The sequence below is a fragment of the Microcebus murinus genome, chromosome X (assembly GCF_040939455.1).
Source record: "Microcebus murinus isolate Inina chromosome X, M.murinus_Inina_mat1.0, whole genome shotgun sequence".
NCBI classification, from domain to species: domain Eukaryota; kingdom Metazoa; phylum Chordata; class Mammalia; order Primates; family Cheirogaleidae; genus Microcebus; species Microcebus murinus.
The window spans coordinates 57,765,027-57,780,477 of NC_134136.1; the positions used below are offsets into that span (position 1 = coordinate 57,765,027).

The 15,451-nt window shown below is 37.0% G+C and overlaps 1 protein-coding gene across 1 annotated transcript; it reads left to right on the top strand.

The window, feature by feature from the left end:
• Nucleotides 1-7,066: 7,066 nt before the first annotated feature.
• Nucleotides 7,067-7,885, top strand: LOC105871459 (olfactory receptor 13H1-like). Its single transcript, XM_012764804.1, has one exon. It carries the CDS (start codon nt 7,067-7,069, stop codon nt 7,883-7,885), a length of 819 nt encoding a protein of 272 aa, XP_012620258.1.
• The last annotated feature ends 7,566 nt before the right edge of the window (nt 7,886-15,451 follow it).

Genomic DNA, 15,451 nt, shown 5'->3' on the forward strand with positions numbered 1-15,451 from the left:
TGCCTATTGCCAGTAGTGGCTTCAGTCATACAGCAATACTCATAACCTCTGGTACAAAAGGAGATTAGACAGTTGTTTTGGCAAATGGCTGTCAATGTGTCTTGGCATGAGTTGGTTTCACTAATGGAAATTTGAACATTTGGATGCTAATTCCTGCTAATTGCTAATATCTTATAATTAAATTAGCAGAAATTTCCCTCCAGAGTCAGGGGGTACAAAAACTGGCAGGCTCCTTTAAAGGCAGCCTTCTCAAAGGACTCTGAGCCTAGGGACTGTGAGATCAACAGATGTTTCCAGACCTTAGTTCTATGAGAAATTCAGAAGGCATGGGAGAGGGGAGTCCCCCAAAGCAATGCAGTTTAAGGTAGGACATAAGACCTGTGGATACCTAAGGCACTGTTGTTCACAGTGGCCTGTAGCACATGGGTGGCCTCCAGTTAGTATAATGCAAAAGGCAAATGCAAGGTGGTGTTCAGGCTAGAGAACATGATTTCAAGAATAATCATCATCGCTTCTAGATCAGTAGTTGGCAAACTACAGCATGAGGGCCAAATACGGCATGCCACTTGTATTTACGGACAAAGTTTTGTTAGAGGACAGCCATACTCATTCATTTGCATGATTTTATGGCTATTTTTGTGCTACAACTGCAGAGTTAAGTAGTTGCAACAAAGACCTATGGCTTGTAAAATCAAAAATATTCATGACTACAGGAAAACTTTGTTGATCCCTGTGCTAGATTGTAAAAGAAAAAATTAGAAGAAACAGTTCTGAAATGAAGCCAGGATAAAAGGGGGGTTAAAGAGATCCCAACCTATAGTGTGGAAGCTTAGTACTGAAAGAGCTTGACATAGAGAAGGAAGAGTGGAAGAAAATTATTCCAGGATTAAAATATACATGTGTGAGGATATTTCTACAAGAACAATTCTGAATCATCTAAAGCTGGTTTTGACCAATTATAGTCTCCTGGTCAAACCTGGCCCATCATGTGTTTTTGTAATTGAAGTTTACACATATTCGTTTATGTATTTTCTATAACTGTAGCATTATTACGAAAGCCTTTAAGAACAAGCTGAGGCATTTAATTCTTTTTGTCTACTCAAGCCCCCTCCTCTTTTGGTTTTCCCTAAATTGTAAGCCCTCTGAATCAGCTTTGAGGTCTTTTTTTTTTTCTGTCTCTTAGATTTGCCTATTGTTCTCCACCTGTTCCAGCCACACTTCTAGTCTTATTACCCATTATCTGCAAGAGCAAATGAGAAGAACTCTATCTGGAGGCAGTGTTTTGACCTCATGATTTACATGTCATATCCCAGATCATGGGTAACACTATAAGCTTGAAATTTTAAGATTTAGTATCTGCTTAAACAAATGTCTCCTAACATATTGATTAATTGATCAATGTTAAGTTGGAAGAATATCTCCAGTGACATACCCAGGGCCCTGTTCTGTTTAACATTTTAATCAAATGACTTAGCTAAAAAGCCAGGAGGTAAATTTGTCAAATTTTTGTTAACATAAAGAAAGTAAGAAATGATAGGTAAAGTTTTGGAGACCAGAATTAACATTCAAAAAAGACCTCAGTGGACTAGAACTCTGAGTCAAACTGAACAAGATAAAGCATTGCTTAGCAAATGGCAAAGCTGAGCCTTGAGGTTAAAAGAAAATCAATTGTACAGTTATAGGAAGTGAACTAAATGGCTTGAGAGTAGTTTGTGTGGAAAAGTCAGTATTAGTGCCCTTACTTCCCTGCTCAGTACAATATTACTAAAAACAGCTGGGTATCCTAGAAAAGGGGTCCTCAACCTTTGTGGCACCAGAGACTGGTTTCATGGAAGACAATTTTTCCATAGGCCGGGGTGAGGGGATGGCTTGGGGATAATTCAAGCACATTACATTCATTGTGCAGTCAAACCTCTCTGCTAATGGTAATCTGTATTTGGTCCCATTCCCCAGCGCTAGCATCACCGCCTCAGCTCCACCTCAGGTCAGTGGCAGCATTAGATTCTCATAAGGAGTGCACAACCTAGTTTCCTCACATGTACAGTTTACAGTAGGGTTCATGCTCCTTATGAGAATCTAATGCTGCTGATCTGAAAGGAGGCGGAGCTTATGCGGGAATGCCTGCGATGGGGGGTGGCTGTAAACACAGATGGCGCTTGGCTCACTCGCTTGCCACTCACCTCCTGGTGTGCAGCCTGGTTCCTAAAAGACTACAGACCCATACCGATCCACAGCCTGGGGGTTGGAGACCACAGTCCTAGATGACTGTGGCAGAAATACCACCATGATCTGTCTCAAGAGTAGTTCTGGGTTTGTGATTGAGAAGTCTTAGAACTATATCACTTGAAATGAGATGTATGAACTACTGCATGCTTAACATGGAGAAAAATACTCTGTGAGGTTAATATTAACAAGTTTCTGCTGTAGTTCCAAGTTCCACACAGGGACTGAGGGGTTTCCTGGTACACAAGACTTTCAATGCTAAAACCGGGAAAGTCCTAGACAAACCAGAACAATTGGTCATACTATGCAATGCTTCAGCCACACTTACCTCCTATTTATTCAGCAAAGTTAAACTTGTTCAATATGAGTACATGCTGTTCCTTTTTTTTTGGAGCTCTATTCCTGCAGATTTTCACATGGCTGTTTCCTGTGTCATTTTGGTCTCAACTGAAATGTCACCTTCCGTGAAACCACACATCTATAATAGCAATCTTATTCTACCATTCACTTTCATATCACCCTGTTTTATTTTCTTTATAACAGTTCTTACTATCTGAAATTATTTTGTTCTTTGTTATTGTCTGTCTCACCCCATTAGAATATAGGTTAAATAAGAGGAGAAGTCTTACCTTTTTTGTTCATTGCTGTATCCTCAGCAACTACAACACAACTGGACATATACTAAAAACTCAATAAATATTTGTTGAATGGATAAATGAATAAATAAATTCACATGACCATGAAGCCTAGACTGAATCCTTCCATATACACACCAAAAAGCTCTGAGGAAAGTATTATGAGATAGGTAAAATCCAGATACCTGATAAACTTTCAGATGAGGTTGCACAGGTCTGTACACTATGAGGATGAGTCTAGTATACTCTCATTACAAGGTGGGAAAGCCACTGTCAATTGGGACTTATGAGAATGCTAAGTACTAGGAGAGCTGAGTCTGGGCCATTTGCATACTCTATGATGTGCTCTTGAAGTGAAAAATGTCTATTTTCATTTTAAATTTATTGAGACTTTCTGACTCTGGTAACTATCATCGGGGCCTTTAAGAAATTTAAAATTAAAAGATTCAGAGAAAAATATCTATGGCTTCACAGCATACATCCCTTTTTTAGAAATATCGACCATAGAGTTTCTTTCTATTATGAACTCCCAGATGATACAGCTATTTTTCCCCAAGATTCCACTTCATTCCATCATAATTAAGTCCATAGCATCATTTCCCCTCAATGCTTCTTTAACCTTCTGAGAAATGAAATTGTCAGCAAGGCAAATCCTGAATTTATCAGATTCCTTGTTTTTAGCAGAATGAGACTTTCATCAGATGCCTGGACAGCTGAAGCCTTCCATTCCTACTGTAGATTGCCTCAGCCAGTTCTGTAATCTTCATTAGGGAAGCATCAACCATATCCTCCATGAAATATTTCCTTGATGGCACTGCAATGTCTCCCAATTTGTATGCTCCTGTAAATATTTGCCAACTTATTCTTCTTCATATTTTTGTGGATTTCCATGGAGGTTTAATATATTTTTAACATACATGGTGAGAACTCTAGAATACAACCACAAGGAAAGGGAAAATCTTACCACTCTATGGACAAGTAGTAGGAACCCCCAAAAGTCCAATGTGAAATGACTATCTGGCTGAAAGTCCTTCTCTTCTGTTGTCTTTCAACAGAGCACTTCTATCAGTGAACACATTTTTGTGTGTATGTGTCAAGAAACTGAAGATTAAAAATTTCAGGAAAAAAATATTATTCCAGGTTAGGTGGCCCAAACCAGGTAGTATGATTAAAATATTTGAATGGAAGAATCCATTTAGTCAAAGTGGCATCAAAAGGATTTATTTCAGCAAACATCTTTGAAGAATTTCTTCTTTGCACGGTAGAGTGCCAGAGAAAACAGAAATGCTCAGATTTGGTCACAAAATTCAGGAACTTACAACCCCCAAAGTGTATACTCAGCCTTCCCTCAGTTTTATAGGGTTTAAAGTCCCTTAAGCTAAAAAAAGAAAAAAAAAAAGCTAAACAAAAATAAAACTGTGTCTAATCTCTGTTGAATGCCTACTCGTACTTAGGCGAGAACATGACAGATCAATATAGCTATCATTCAAAGGACCTGGTTGTCCTGCAGTCATACTATGGTGAACAAATTAGTCTCCAAAATTTCTCAATATTAATCTTCATAGCACTACTATGAAGATTTAACTTGAACATTTAACTTGAACATTTAACTTGTAAGCAGAAAAGAAAGTGAAAGAATGAAGAACTGCCCAAACAGAAGAAAGTCTCTCTTTTAGAAAAACTAGTTCTCGTTCCCTCCCCGCCCCCCTCCACCCCACCGCCACCAGGTTTACTGATCAGGATCATTGCTATAAGGAACATTCACTGAAATTCTCATTAACCAAGTCAGAAGGAAAATGAACTTTATTTTAATGAGCTAAATATAGCAGATGTCTCTTCCTCCTCCCTTGTTTTTTCTCTCTCTGTATTGTGAGACTTAATTGCAAAGCAGGGACATTCCATAAGTCCCCAAAGTGGAAACGTTTCTTTAGGACTGAGGTCATCAATTGTAAAAGCAACACAATATTATCCAAATTTCCAAAGCTCACTCTTGCATTTGAATTGTGGCTCCTTTTTATGCTGCTTAAATATTTTTGGTTTGTAAGTAGACTACATTTTTGTAAATACCAATATTTTAAAAGTATCTCAATGTATTAATATTCAGAAAGGACAATTTCCTCAATTTATTTTTCTGTGTCTGATAACAAAGTAACAGAATTTTGGATACTACAAGAAGAAATATCATTTTAATATTTGCACAGGCAAAGAAAAACTGCATGTCATGAACTTGCATTTATATTATTATTATGTATGCTAGAGAATGAATTTTTTATTGTCTTTTGGACACCAACCTTTCATGATAGCCTTATTACAAGCCACCTTTGTGTAAATAAAAGAAAAAGATATTTAAACAAGTAGAGATAAATGTGCATGATTCACCAGCACAGTTAACTCAAGATTTTCCAGCCTTATAACCACAACTGATAGGAAGATTTATTACCACAGCTGCTTGTATTAAAATTCTTTTCCTTGCAGTTGAAGGAATCAAATTTCTTCTTGGAGATTAGTCATTTGTGGGGGTGTCGCCAACTGCAAAATGCTTCTGTTATGAATGAGGTGCACTCCTCTGTTGCTGTCCTCCAGCCCTAAGTCAGTGAGTAATTTTCATCTCTTTATGTGTCTTTCCCGCCTACCATCAGGAAGAAATTTTAATGACTTACATAGTCAAACTTTCTTTAGTTGTTACTCAAATCTAAAACTTCAGATTGTATTGTTTCTGGTAATGTGATAACCTTACAAGGAAAGGTAGGATGAAATGATATTTTGGCACATGAAATCTAAACTGTATGGAAAGTCTACATCAGGCGTGAAAGCAGGAAGGGAGCTGAAGTATCTCGGGTGGCTATAAATGTGCCAGGCACTGTACTAGGATCTTTATAGAAATTATCTCATCTAATTGTTGGAACAATCCTGCAAGTGTCTAGTGGTATTCCCATTTTACATATGAGGAAACTGACTTTCTCAAGATTGTGTAGTTTTTTTAGTGGCTAAACCAGAATTCAGGCTTCCATCCAGCTGGCTCCCTTGCTTTCTTTCTGTATTTCGACATACTGCCTTTTGGGTATGAAGAATTATCCAATTGTGTATAGCATTAATATGAGCATACAGTATGGAAAGACTGATGCTGTGTCTAAATAAGAAAATCAGACTTCAATTAGTCACCTGTTTCACTCCCTACTAAAATCACATAAAACTGACAGGGCTCTGTCTTTTCTTTTTTAACACTTCTGGAAATGTGCATTCCAAATTTGCCTTGTCCCTCTTCACAATTTCTGATAACTATAGCCTTCACAGAATCTTTCATCTATTAGATTTTCTCATCACTCTTTGAACTCTTGTTTGCAACCATATGGAGACAGTAGGATCTGCACATGGTAAGCTTCTGCCAATTGAAGATAGATGCCAGAACAATTGAACAAAGAGTGAGATTTCAGTAAATCCACCAATTGTTTGGTTTATTGCATGTCAATTTGACTGCCGGTGTTTTTCCATTGAATTGGCTGATTGCTTTAGCTACATAGACACTTTCTAATTTACCATCCAGAAGTGGTTCTAATATGACATATAGGAAACAAAAAAAGGTTGAAAAGTATTTCAAGCATTCACAACTGAATCCTTGAGTTTAAATTTTAAAATTATTTCTTAAATTAGTAAATCAACTTAAATAAAACTGATAAACACATTTTAGATGGGGAGAGGTAGCATATTTGCCTCTTTTGGGGGCAGGGATCAAGGGCAAAGTCAATCATCTGGCTATGCCCATTTATGAGAGTAAAAATTCTGCTTGACTCTGTTTATGATTGATTGTCTTACTTGATCAGATATAAATACCTCTATTTGGGCTCTAGCAGTCCATATAACTTAATCAGTCTTTTCTGGCCATATAAGTTTCTATAAGACAGAAAAACAAAGAGAATATATATTTCCACCATTGGATACTTGAACAGACAAACCTAAGCCAGTAAAACAAATAATTAGAGCTCCAGAACATGAACTGTAATAGGCTATTGAGACGCTCTTCCTCTGATTTCTTCAGGTAGATAACATTATGTTTTGTCTCCTATCCCAGCAATTGAGACAATTAAATGGGCAATCTAAAGAGAGACAATGCCTCTGAAATGACTGAATTCATTCTTGTTGGATTTTCTCAACACCCTCAAATTCAGATTGCCTTCTTCTTAGGATTGCTGTTTTTCTACCTGGTCACAATGTTTGGGAATAGCCTTATTGTTGTTGTAGTGAGATGGGATTCTCGACTTCATACTCCCATGTATTTTTTTCTCAGTAACTTATCCTTCCTTGATATCTGTTACTCCACCAGCTGGGAGCCCTATGTCTTGGCCCAATGTTTCAAGGACTTCCCCACCATCTCCTACACCAGCTGTTATGCCCAGATGACCACATCCCTCTTTCTGGGGATGACAGAGTGTCTCCTCCTTGCTGTCATGGCTTACGACAGGTTTGTTGCAATCTCTAATCCCCTGCGTTACACTATCATTATGAACAATCAAGTCTGCATACAGTTGGCCTTGGGAACCTGGGCCAGTGCCTTCTTAGTAGCAGTCACACCAGTCATTGCAATTCCTGCTCATTACTGCGGACACAATGTCATAAACCATTTTACATGTGAGATCCAGGCCCTGCTGAAGCTCGTCTGCTCTGACACCCCTATCACTCTGATCCTGGGTCTGGTAATCAGTGTGTTCACCCTGCCCCTGCCCTTCACCTTCATCCTCATTTCCTACTTCCGCATTGTGGCTGCTGTGCTGAGGATCCGTTCTGTGGAAGCCAGGCTCAAAGCTTTCTCTACTTGTGGGTCCCATCTGACTGTGGTCACTATATTTTATGGAACAGCCATCTACATGTACTTGAAACCTCAGTCAAAGGAATCCCAGGAAGAAGACAAAGTTATCTCAATATTTTATGGAGCAGTTACTCCCATGTTAAATCCTCTCATTTACACCCTGAGAAATAAGGATGTAAAAGGTGCACTTCGCAAGTTAGCCAAAGGAAATGAAAAATCCTAATAGCTCTCTCTAAACTTCTCCAATGTGCAGGAAAAACAACAAAAACTTGACTCGTTTCACTTTATGTTTTTTAAAACAAACAACAACAAAAATCTTGGTGAGTATTTTCTCCATGGTCACCACTAGGTAGGTGTTCATTAACAAGTTTATCATGAATATTAACATATCGCCAAGCCAATTATGACCTAAAGCCATGAAAGTGCCCAAAACAGTTCACAGAGAGAATAATGGTAGCAGGTATGTGACGTTGAGCACAACAGTTATAGTAAATCATCAAGGAAAGCTTGTCTCTGGGGCATAAGCCACAAATTTTGCTAATCAAACATATTATTTGTACTTATCACACATGGTGGATAAAATTCATATATAAGACAGTGGTTATGCAACCATAATACAGCATTTATTCCCCATATCACATGTTATAGGCATTTGCCCCAATTTGAACCTGCTAGACAAATGGCCCCTCAATTCCCACATTTAAGTGATAACATCTCATGGCTAGAAGTAGCTTTTGTATGTAAAGCACTTTATCTTTTAATAAGTGCTTATAAATAAGTCAGTTTGTGCTTATAATTTTTTATTTTAAAGTATTTTGCATATTATAAATATTAATAAATCTTTTCTCAAACAGCATTGTTTCTACAAATATTAAATTTCCATCATATCAATTTCATATAAAAATATCTAAGCTGTATTTGTTATTATTTTGCCTTCTCTTATTTCTCTGCCTTCTCTTCCATGATGTGCTTTAGCAACCCTCTGGCCATTTCAACTCCCACTTCTCATACACATTTATGAGCTTTAGCATTTCAGCTCTTTCTAAGAGTCTTCATGGCCAAGATTATGATTATTCTTCTCTTTTTTCCCCATTTAATAAGATGACGTACACACTCTCTATTGTAAGTAGCCAACATTTATTATACACTTTGTATCATGGTAACTTGCTGATTGTTTTTCTCATCTTAACTTTGACCAACTGACTCCAGAATTCTTCTGTTATAGAACATTCAGAAGGTAGACATACATGTCTTCCTTCTAAAACTTCCTTCCTCCCACAGCTTTTTCTTGAGTAGATGGCTCTCCAGTTACGATATTTCCTATCCTTGTCTTTTTTATTTTTTTTATTTTTTATTTTTTTGGATTCCTTTCTAAAAGTTGATCCCTTCCAGATTCTAAAAAAAACAAAAAAACAAAAACCCTACATTCCAACTTTTTTAAACATTAAGGCCCTCTTTTTTACTCCCCTGTGTCCTGTGTTTTTCAAAAATTATGTTTACCAAATTGCATTTATTATAAAGAATAATTAGCTCCTAATTTTTGCTATTCAGATTTGTGTATTGGCATGACATAACTAGGCCTAGGTACTAAAATTTTGGCCAAAAGCAAATAACAACGTCATTAGTTTTTTTATCCCTTTTCTTGGAAAATATATAATTAGATTTGGACTTTTTGAAATATTAGCTATTATTTGAAGATCCCAAATTAAAAACTAACCATTTCTCTAGTCAAAACAGAAGTCTTGGGTTAAATTAAAAAAAGAGAGAGAGAGAGAAAAGATATTAATATTAAAATTAAAAAAAAAAAACAAGAAAAAAAACTAACCATTTCATCCTCAATGGAGCTTGGATCAAACTAAGGGTATTGGACTTTTAAAAGCAGAGAGGAATTCTTGTTGCAGTATGGATATGTTATCATTTGTGAATGTTAACATAAAAGCTATTTTATAAATAAATAAATATCATTTGAAGAAAATAAAATCAAAGTACAAAAAAGTGTCAAAAAACTAGAAAATTATCTCTTTTTGCCATAAGTCTTTTGCCACTACCATGGACAAATGGAGTGTAATGCTTACTCCTTGACTGATATGATTTGCTGCCCAAAGAACAAAAGGCAAAATCATTGGAAAGTAACAATTCTCCATTGATCCAGCCTGACCCTCCTTCATTATGGATTTTCTTCTGAATCAGTTTTCCTAGGTATTGAGAGGGCCGGGAAAAAGTCCCTGTCAGTTCTACATATATAATCAGAAGCTGCTTGGATTGTAGACAATGGAATCAGAACAATTTAGTTCAAATTAAAGCTCCACATTTACAAGCTACGGCATCTTGGGCAAATTAGTTAACTGCTCTGTGCATCACTTGCCCCATCTGTAAAATAAAGATAATGATGGTATTCTTCTTATAGCATTCTTGGAAGGATTACATTCATAGTCCATACAAGGTGTTTAAAACAGTCCCTGGCACACAGTAAGCATTGGATAAATGTTAGATACTATGTTATTTTCTTTTTTCTAAAAGCTCTCAAATACTCCCATTCTTTGTTTTCTAAAGTCTATTTCCTTTATACATCTTCCCCTTCAGAGTTTAGAATGAGAAGCTTCAGTAGTCCATTCTCTAATTTTAGAAACACAGTAATATGATATTTCCCTTTGGCTCTCATTTTTATGGCTTTGCTCTTAATCTGGCTGACTCCTATTCCAGTTCCTCTGACGGGTGCTTGATATATTTTAAGTAGAGACAGCCCCAAACTTAGGAATGAGTTATGTCCAAAAGCTAACGCATAAGTCATCAGCTTGGAACTCAGAGCACATTTTCCCCACTGAGATAGGGTGACTACATTCCAAGGGCAGCTCACCAACACCTATTTAGGTCATCATTCTATCACTAATAATACTAAAAGACCTAGGACCATACTTTTTAAAGTATATTTATTGAAAGATACATTTTTGAGTCTCCATTTAGATTTCTAAAAACACAGGGACTGTTAGATGGGATAATCGCTTGGAAAAAAAAATCCTCCATGAGTGTCTCTGCTAACCCCCTCATGCCCTAGGGGGTATATGAGGACTTCTCATAGCAAAGAGTACAAGAGTGCAACAGTGGGATTATGAAAGTAATATTAATAACTGTCTTCTGTGCATGGGTCACTCACAATTCAGAGCACTACTGATTCTCTCTTCATTTCTTTTTATGCTATTGCTGATTTGGGATGATCTGATAACACTATGCCTGGGGCCAAACATTTCACAAACATTTACTTGAGTGGCTACTGTATCTTAGGGATGCAAATCCAAGTAAGACATTTCCTGCCTTTGAGAGGCTCACATTGGAGTTGGAGAGCAAACAAGCACAACGAAGCATTATAGATACTGTGATCCACATTTGTATAAGGGACAGAGACCCGTTCTAACTGGGCCAGTCAAGAAATATTTAATATTTTATCAGAGTCTTGAGAGAGAGTTTGCCAGCTGGATAAGGGAGCACAATGTTAGTGGATATAATGTGAACAAGCACAGAGGTACGAAACCCAGCTTGGTGTACTTCCAGATACTGCCAACAATTCAGCATAACTGCAGCAGAAGGTGTGGGAAGTGTTTTTGGCAACATACAAGACCTGAGAAAAAAGCAGTAGGCCAGATTATGGAGAGACTGCTATGTTCTACTAATGAGCTTGCACATTATTTATTCTATAGGTCAAAAAACTACAGTCTGAAAGGCCAAATCCAGCCCTTGGCTTGTACAGCCTATAAACTAAGAATGGTTTTCAAATATTTAAGGGATGTTAATAAAAAAAGCAAAGAAGAATATTTTACAAAGATTGTATAGGCCCTCCAAAGCCTAAAATATGTATTATCTGGCCCTTTGCAGAAAAAGTTTGCTGACTCCTGCAATAGGTGGTGGGTAATCATTGAAGGTTTTTGAAAAAGCTAACAAATGTTCAAATTGCGTTTTAGAAAGATCACTTTCACAACAAATGTGAAGAATTGATTGAACAGGTTTAAGATTGGACACAGGGCAATATGATTAGGGCAATAGTCTGAGAGCTCATGTGGACCTGAAGTAATAGGGTTTTGGACATGACCTGTGTCATAGAGTACTTCTTTCTTTTTTCATTTTTATATGCAATTTCATTCACATTCAACATATATTTTTTCAAAAGCAGGGTATTTAGCACAGGTATAATAAGAGCTCTCAAGGGCAAGGTGATCTCACCCTCAGCGTCATTCATTTTATTCCTAATACTCAGTGAGCACAGAGAAATATGGAGGGGAGAGGGTCAAAAGGTACACACTTATGTTTTATTCATATTCATATTCTCCATTCCAGAATAGCTTTGTACAGTATATAAAATTGCACTTTGTTCAAGCCAAACGTTTTTATTTAAAGATAATAAATATCTTTTGGCTTCTTACATAATCTCTGACGTTCACTGATCACCTGTCACTCCTTTAGACATCCTTTAGATGTGTCTCATGCATCATGAATCATGCCACCATGAGCCTTAATAGGAAGATTTTGAAAAACATTGTTTAGAAATGTCAATGACTTCCAGTTTCTAAGATTTTCTTTGCTCAAACATTCATTCACCCTCCTTTTTTTTATTACATTGGTCATTTCTTTTTTATTCCATATACCACAGAAACCCACAGATGGGCTGTTTGCTCAGCCCATCCAAAAAAGTCTTGGAATAATCATATCTAAATTTTGTTCAAGATATTTTCATAAATATTATCGCATTTGAGCTTCGCAGCAATGTTAATTCACTTTGCAGATAAGAAATTTAAGAATTTAGAAGGTAAAAAGATTTGCCCACAGTCATATAGCTGGTTACGTAGTAGAAGAGGGACTAAAACCCATCTCTGCCCCCAAAGCTGGTAAATTTACCACTGTGCTGCATCCATAAGGGCTGCAGATCCAGATTTTTCTCATCAACACCTTATTTATGATTTTCACTCACATTCTGAGCTGTGAAGTCTGTTGCTGAGTCACTCCTTGATTTTCTGCTTGGTTTCGCGTACCCTGATATTAGCCTACATCTTTTCCTATATTAGAGCTCCATAAAGAGCACTTAGAACTGACTTGAAGTCACCCTAACCTACCTGTCTATAATCTCTCAAACACATGGCAACATTCTTCTCTTCCTACACATGAGGAAATGTCAGTCGCTTTACTTGCCTTTGCTGCTTTCCCATATTACCCTCTTTAAGTCTCTTGCAGACATTTGTCATTTGCTCTTTGATTTTCCCTATTTCTGTTCTAATTTCTTTATTCTTGTCCTGTGCTCCACATTAGTTTGTTCTGAAATTGAAAATATCTATTTTTCTCTTCAAAGCATTTGGCTTCATTTCTTTCCTTGAGAGCTTTCTTCAAATTATTTTTTCATCTGTACCAATCCTCTCTGACAGCTTGAAATGAAAGTTAGGCTTCTCTCCCCTTGACCATTCCCCATTGTTTTCAATGCCTTCTCTTATATGAATTTGCTCATCCTCCATTTACTTCTTCCAAATTTCCAAGCTTTTAAGAAATTAATTTTAGCTATTACCCATTGCATGATCAGAAAAGTGCTATCTTTCATTTTATATGTTGGACCTGTATTCTCTCTTGCACATAAATCCTGCTGGCCCTACTGGATCACTTCTTTTTTATGTAAACATATTGCAAAGTGTTAGCATATGCTTCCAAATAATCTTCTTTCAAGTCTATATTTTTGCACACAATTTTCTAAGTATTCAGCTTCATTGGTCAATTTCCAATTGTCTCTGGCTCTATTCCCTTTTCTGAGCTGTAATTGAAATGTCCCTCTACTCCAAACCATTCTACTTTATGAAGAAAGGACACTATACCCTTAATTTATAAATCCAAGATGTTCTCCTCACTAATTGTCATCCTTTATCGTATCTTTCGATTCAGATCTCCTATCTTTTATGCATTTGCATGATGATGTTTAACCGAAAGCTTTACCCCTCTGTTGTAGTCTCTTCCTCCTTTTAAATAACAAGAAACTCAAACTTAGCTACTTCATGTGAATAATTGGCAAGTACTAGAAGCAAGAAACTGTATGCTACGGACGTAGAGGAAATAGATAAGTTTAATTCATGGGTAAGAAGAAATGTGAAATATTGCTTTAAGATAGAATTTGAGCTAGGTTTGAAGACATAGGCAGGATTTTAATAATAAGCAAAATGTGGTATGGGATATGATCATATTCCAAAAAGCAGGAAAAAATGCACACAAGTTTAAGGGCATGTCCTAGAGTGTTTATCAGAATGACTAGTTTCTTTTGGCTGAAAGATGGCCTGCAAGTGACATACATCAGGAAAGGTAAGGTGGAGGCATGCTTTTGAGCCTATTGCTAAGCAAAAGAGTTTAGACTTTATTATACAGTAAAGAGTAAGGCTTTGGAAGTTTTAAACCAGAAGTAACATGGGAGGTATGCTCAAATCTTTACTGAAAGAGTGGATGTACTCATGAGGCTGAGATAGGAGGATTTCTTGAGCCCAGGAGTTCAAGGCCAACCTGGGCAATATAGCATGAGATTCTGTGCCCTTAAAAAAAAAGTGGATGGATGAGGCTTATATGAGTTAAAGGTAAATATAAAATGCTTTATTTGATTGACTAGGAAAGGGAGCAATACTCTCATCAAAGGAAAGAAAGAAGGGGGCCTGCTGGCTTTGGTCAAAAGGAAATGGGTTCAGCCTTGGATATAACTGAACATAAGGTGCATGGAAGCCTTCCAAGTTGAGACATTCATCAAATACATGGATACACAGGTCTGAGAGGGCATAAATACAGATAAATATTGGAAGTCAAGTGCATAAAGGGGATGGTAAAATTTATAGGGGTGTGTGAAATCACCATCTCCAAAGTCAGAGAAAAGAGCAAAAGGAGTGCCCAGGGAGAATGCCCACACTTACAGTGTATGAAGAGAAAGGAGTAGATTAAGGAAAAAAGCTGTTGTATGGGAGTTAGTAGAAGAATACAGAGACTAAAATATTATTGAAACCAAAGGAAGAAAGAATTTAAGGAAGGAGGAAGGTGATTACTAATACTAGATGTTTCAGATATATGGTGGAGGATGAGTTCCAAGAAGCATTCAATGTGACACTTAGGAAGTAATTACAAACCTTCAAACAAGATGTTTCAGTAAACTGGAAGGTACAGAAGCCAGATAGGAGGGTGAGAAAGTAGAGGCCACAATGTAGAGTACTTTTTAGTGATGTTTGGTGATAAAGGGAAGGTGAGGAATGAGATAGCTCATGAATTCATCAAGATTAAGGAATACAAATTTTGAGAATTAGAGAATCCTCTATATGATTGTAGGCATAAGGCAAGGAACTTGGTACAAAGTAGAAAATAAATATATATTTGCATTAGAAAAGCAGTCAGAGGAGCAAAGAGGAAGGCAAGAAAACGGAAGGAGAGAGATTGAAAATATAAGATACAATTTAAAGCATGGAAAGCAGGATAAGAACTGAAGCAAGATCCCGACAAAGCGGAAAGAGGTGGAATTAGCTAACTATGCACATGCAGTGGCTAACTCTGGCAGGATAGGAGGTGAGGGCTTCTTCATGAGAGGCAGAAGGAAAGGATAAGTCCAGATACAGAAAAAGAGTTAAAGTTGAAAGGAGAGAAAGGAGCAAGCAAATCTTATTCCTCTCTGATCAATCTAAATTTCTATTACCCATGTCTCTATTCCTCCTACTTCTGTGACTGAGACTCCATCTGCAGGGAGCCTGTTGCATTTATTTTCTTGTCTTTGTCTCTCTCTTTATTCTGCTCTGCTCTG

Coding starts and splice junctions, on each gene's coding strand:
- LOC105871459 (XM_012764804.1), top strand. CDS start 7,067: ATGTTTGGGAATAGCCTTATTGTTGTTGTAGTGAGATGGGATTCTCGA.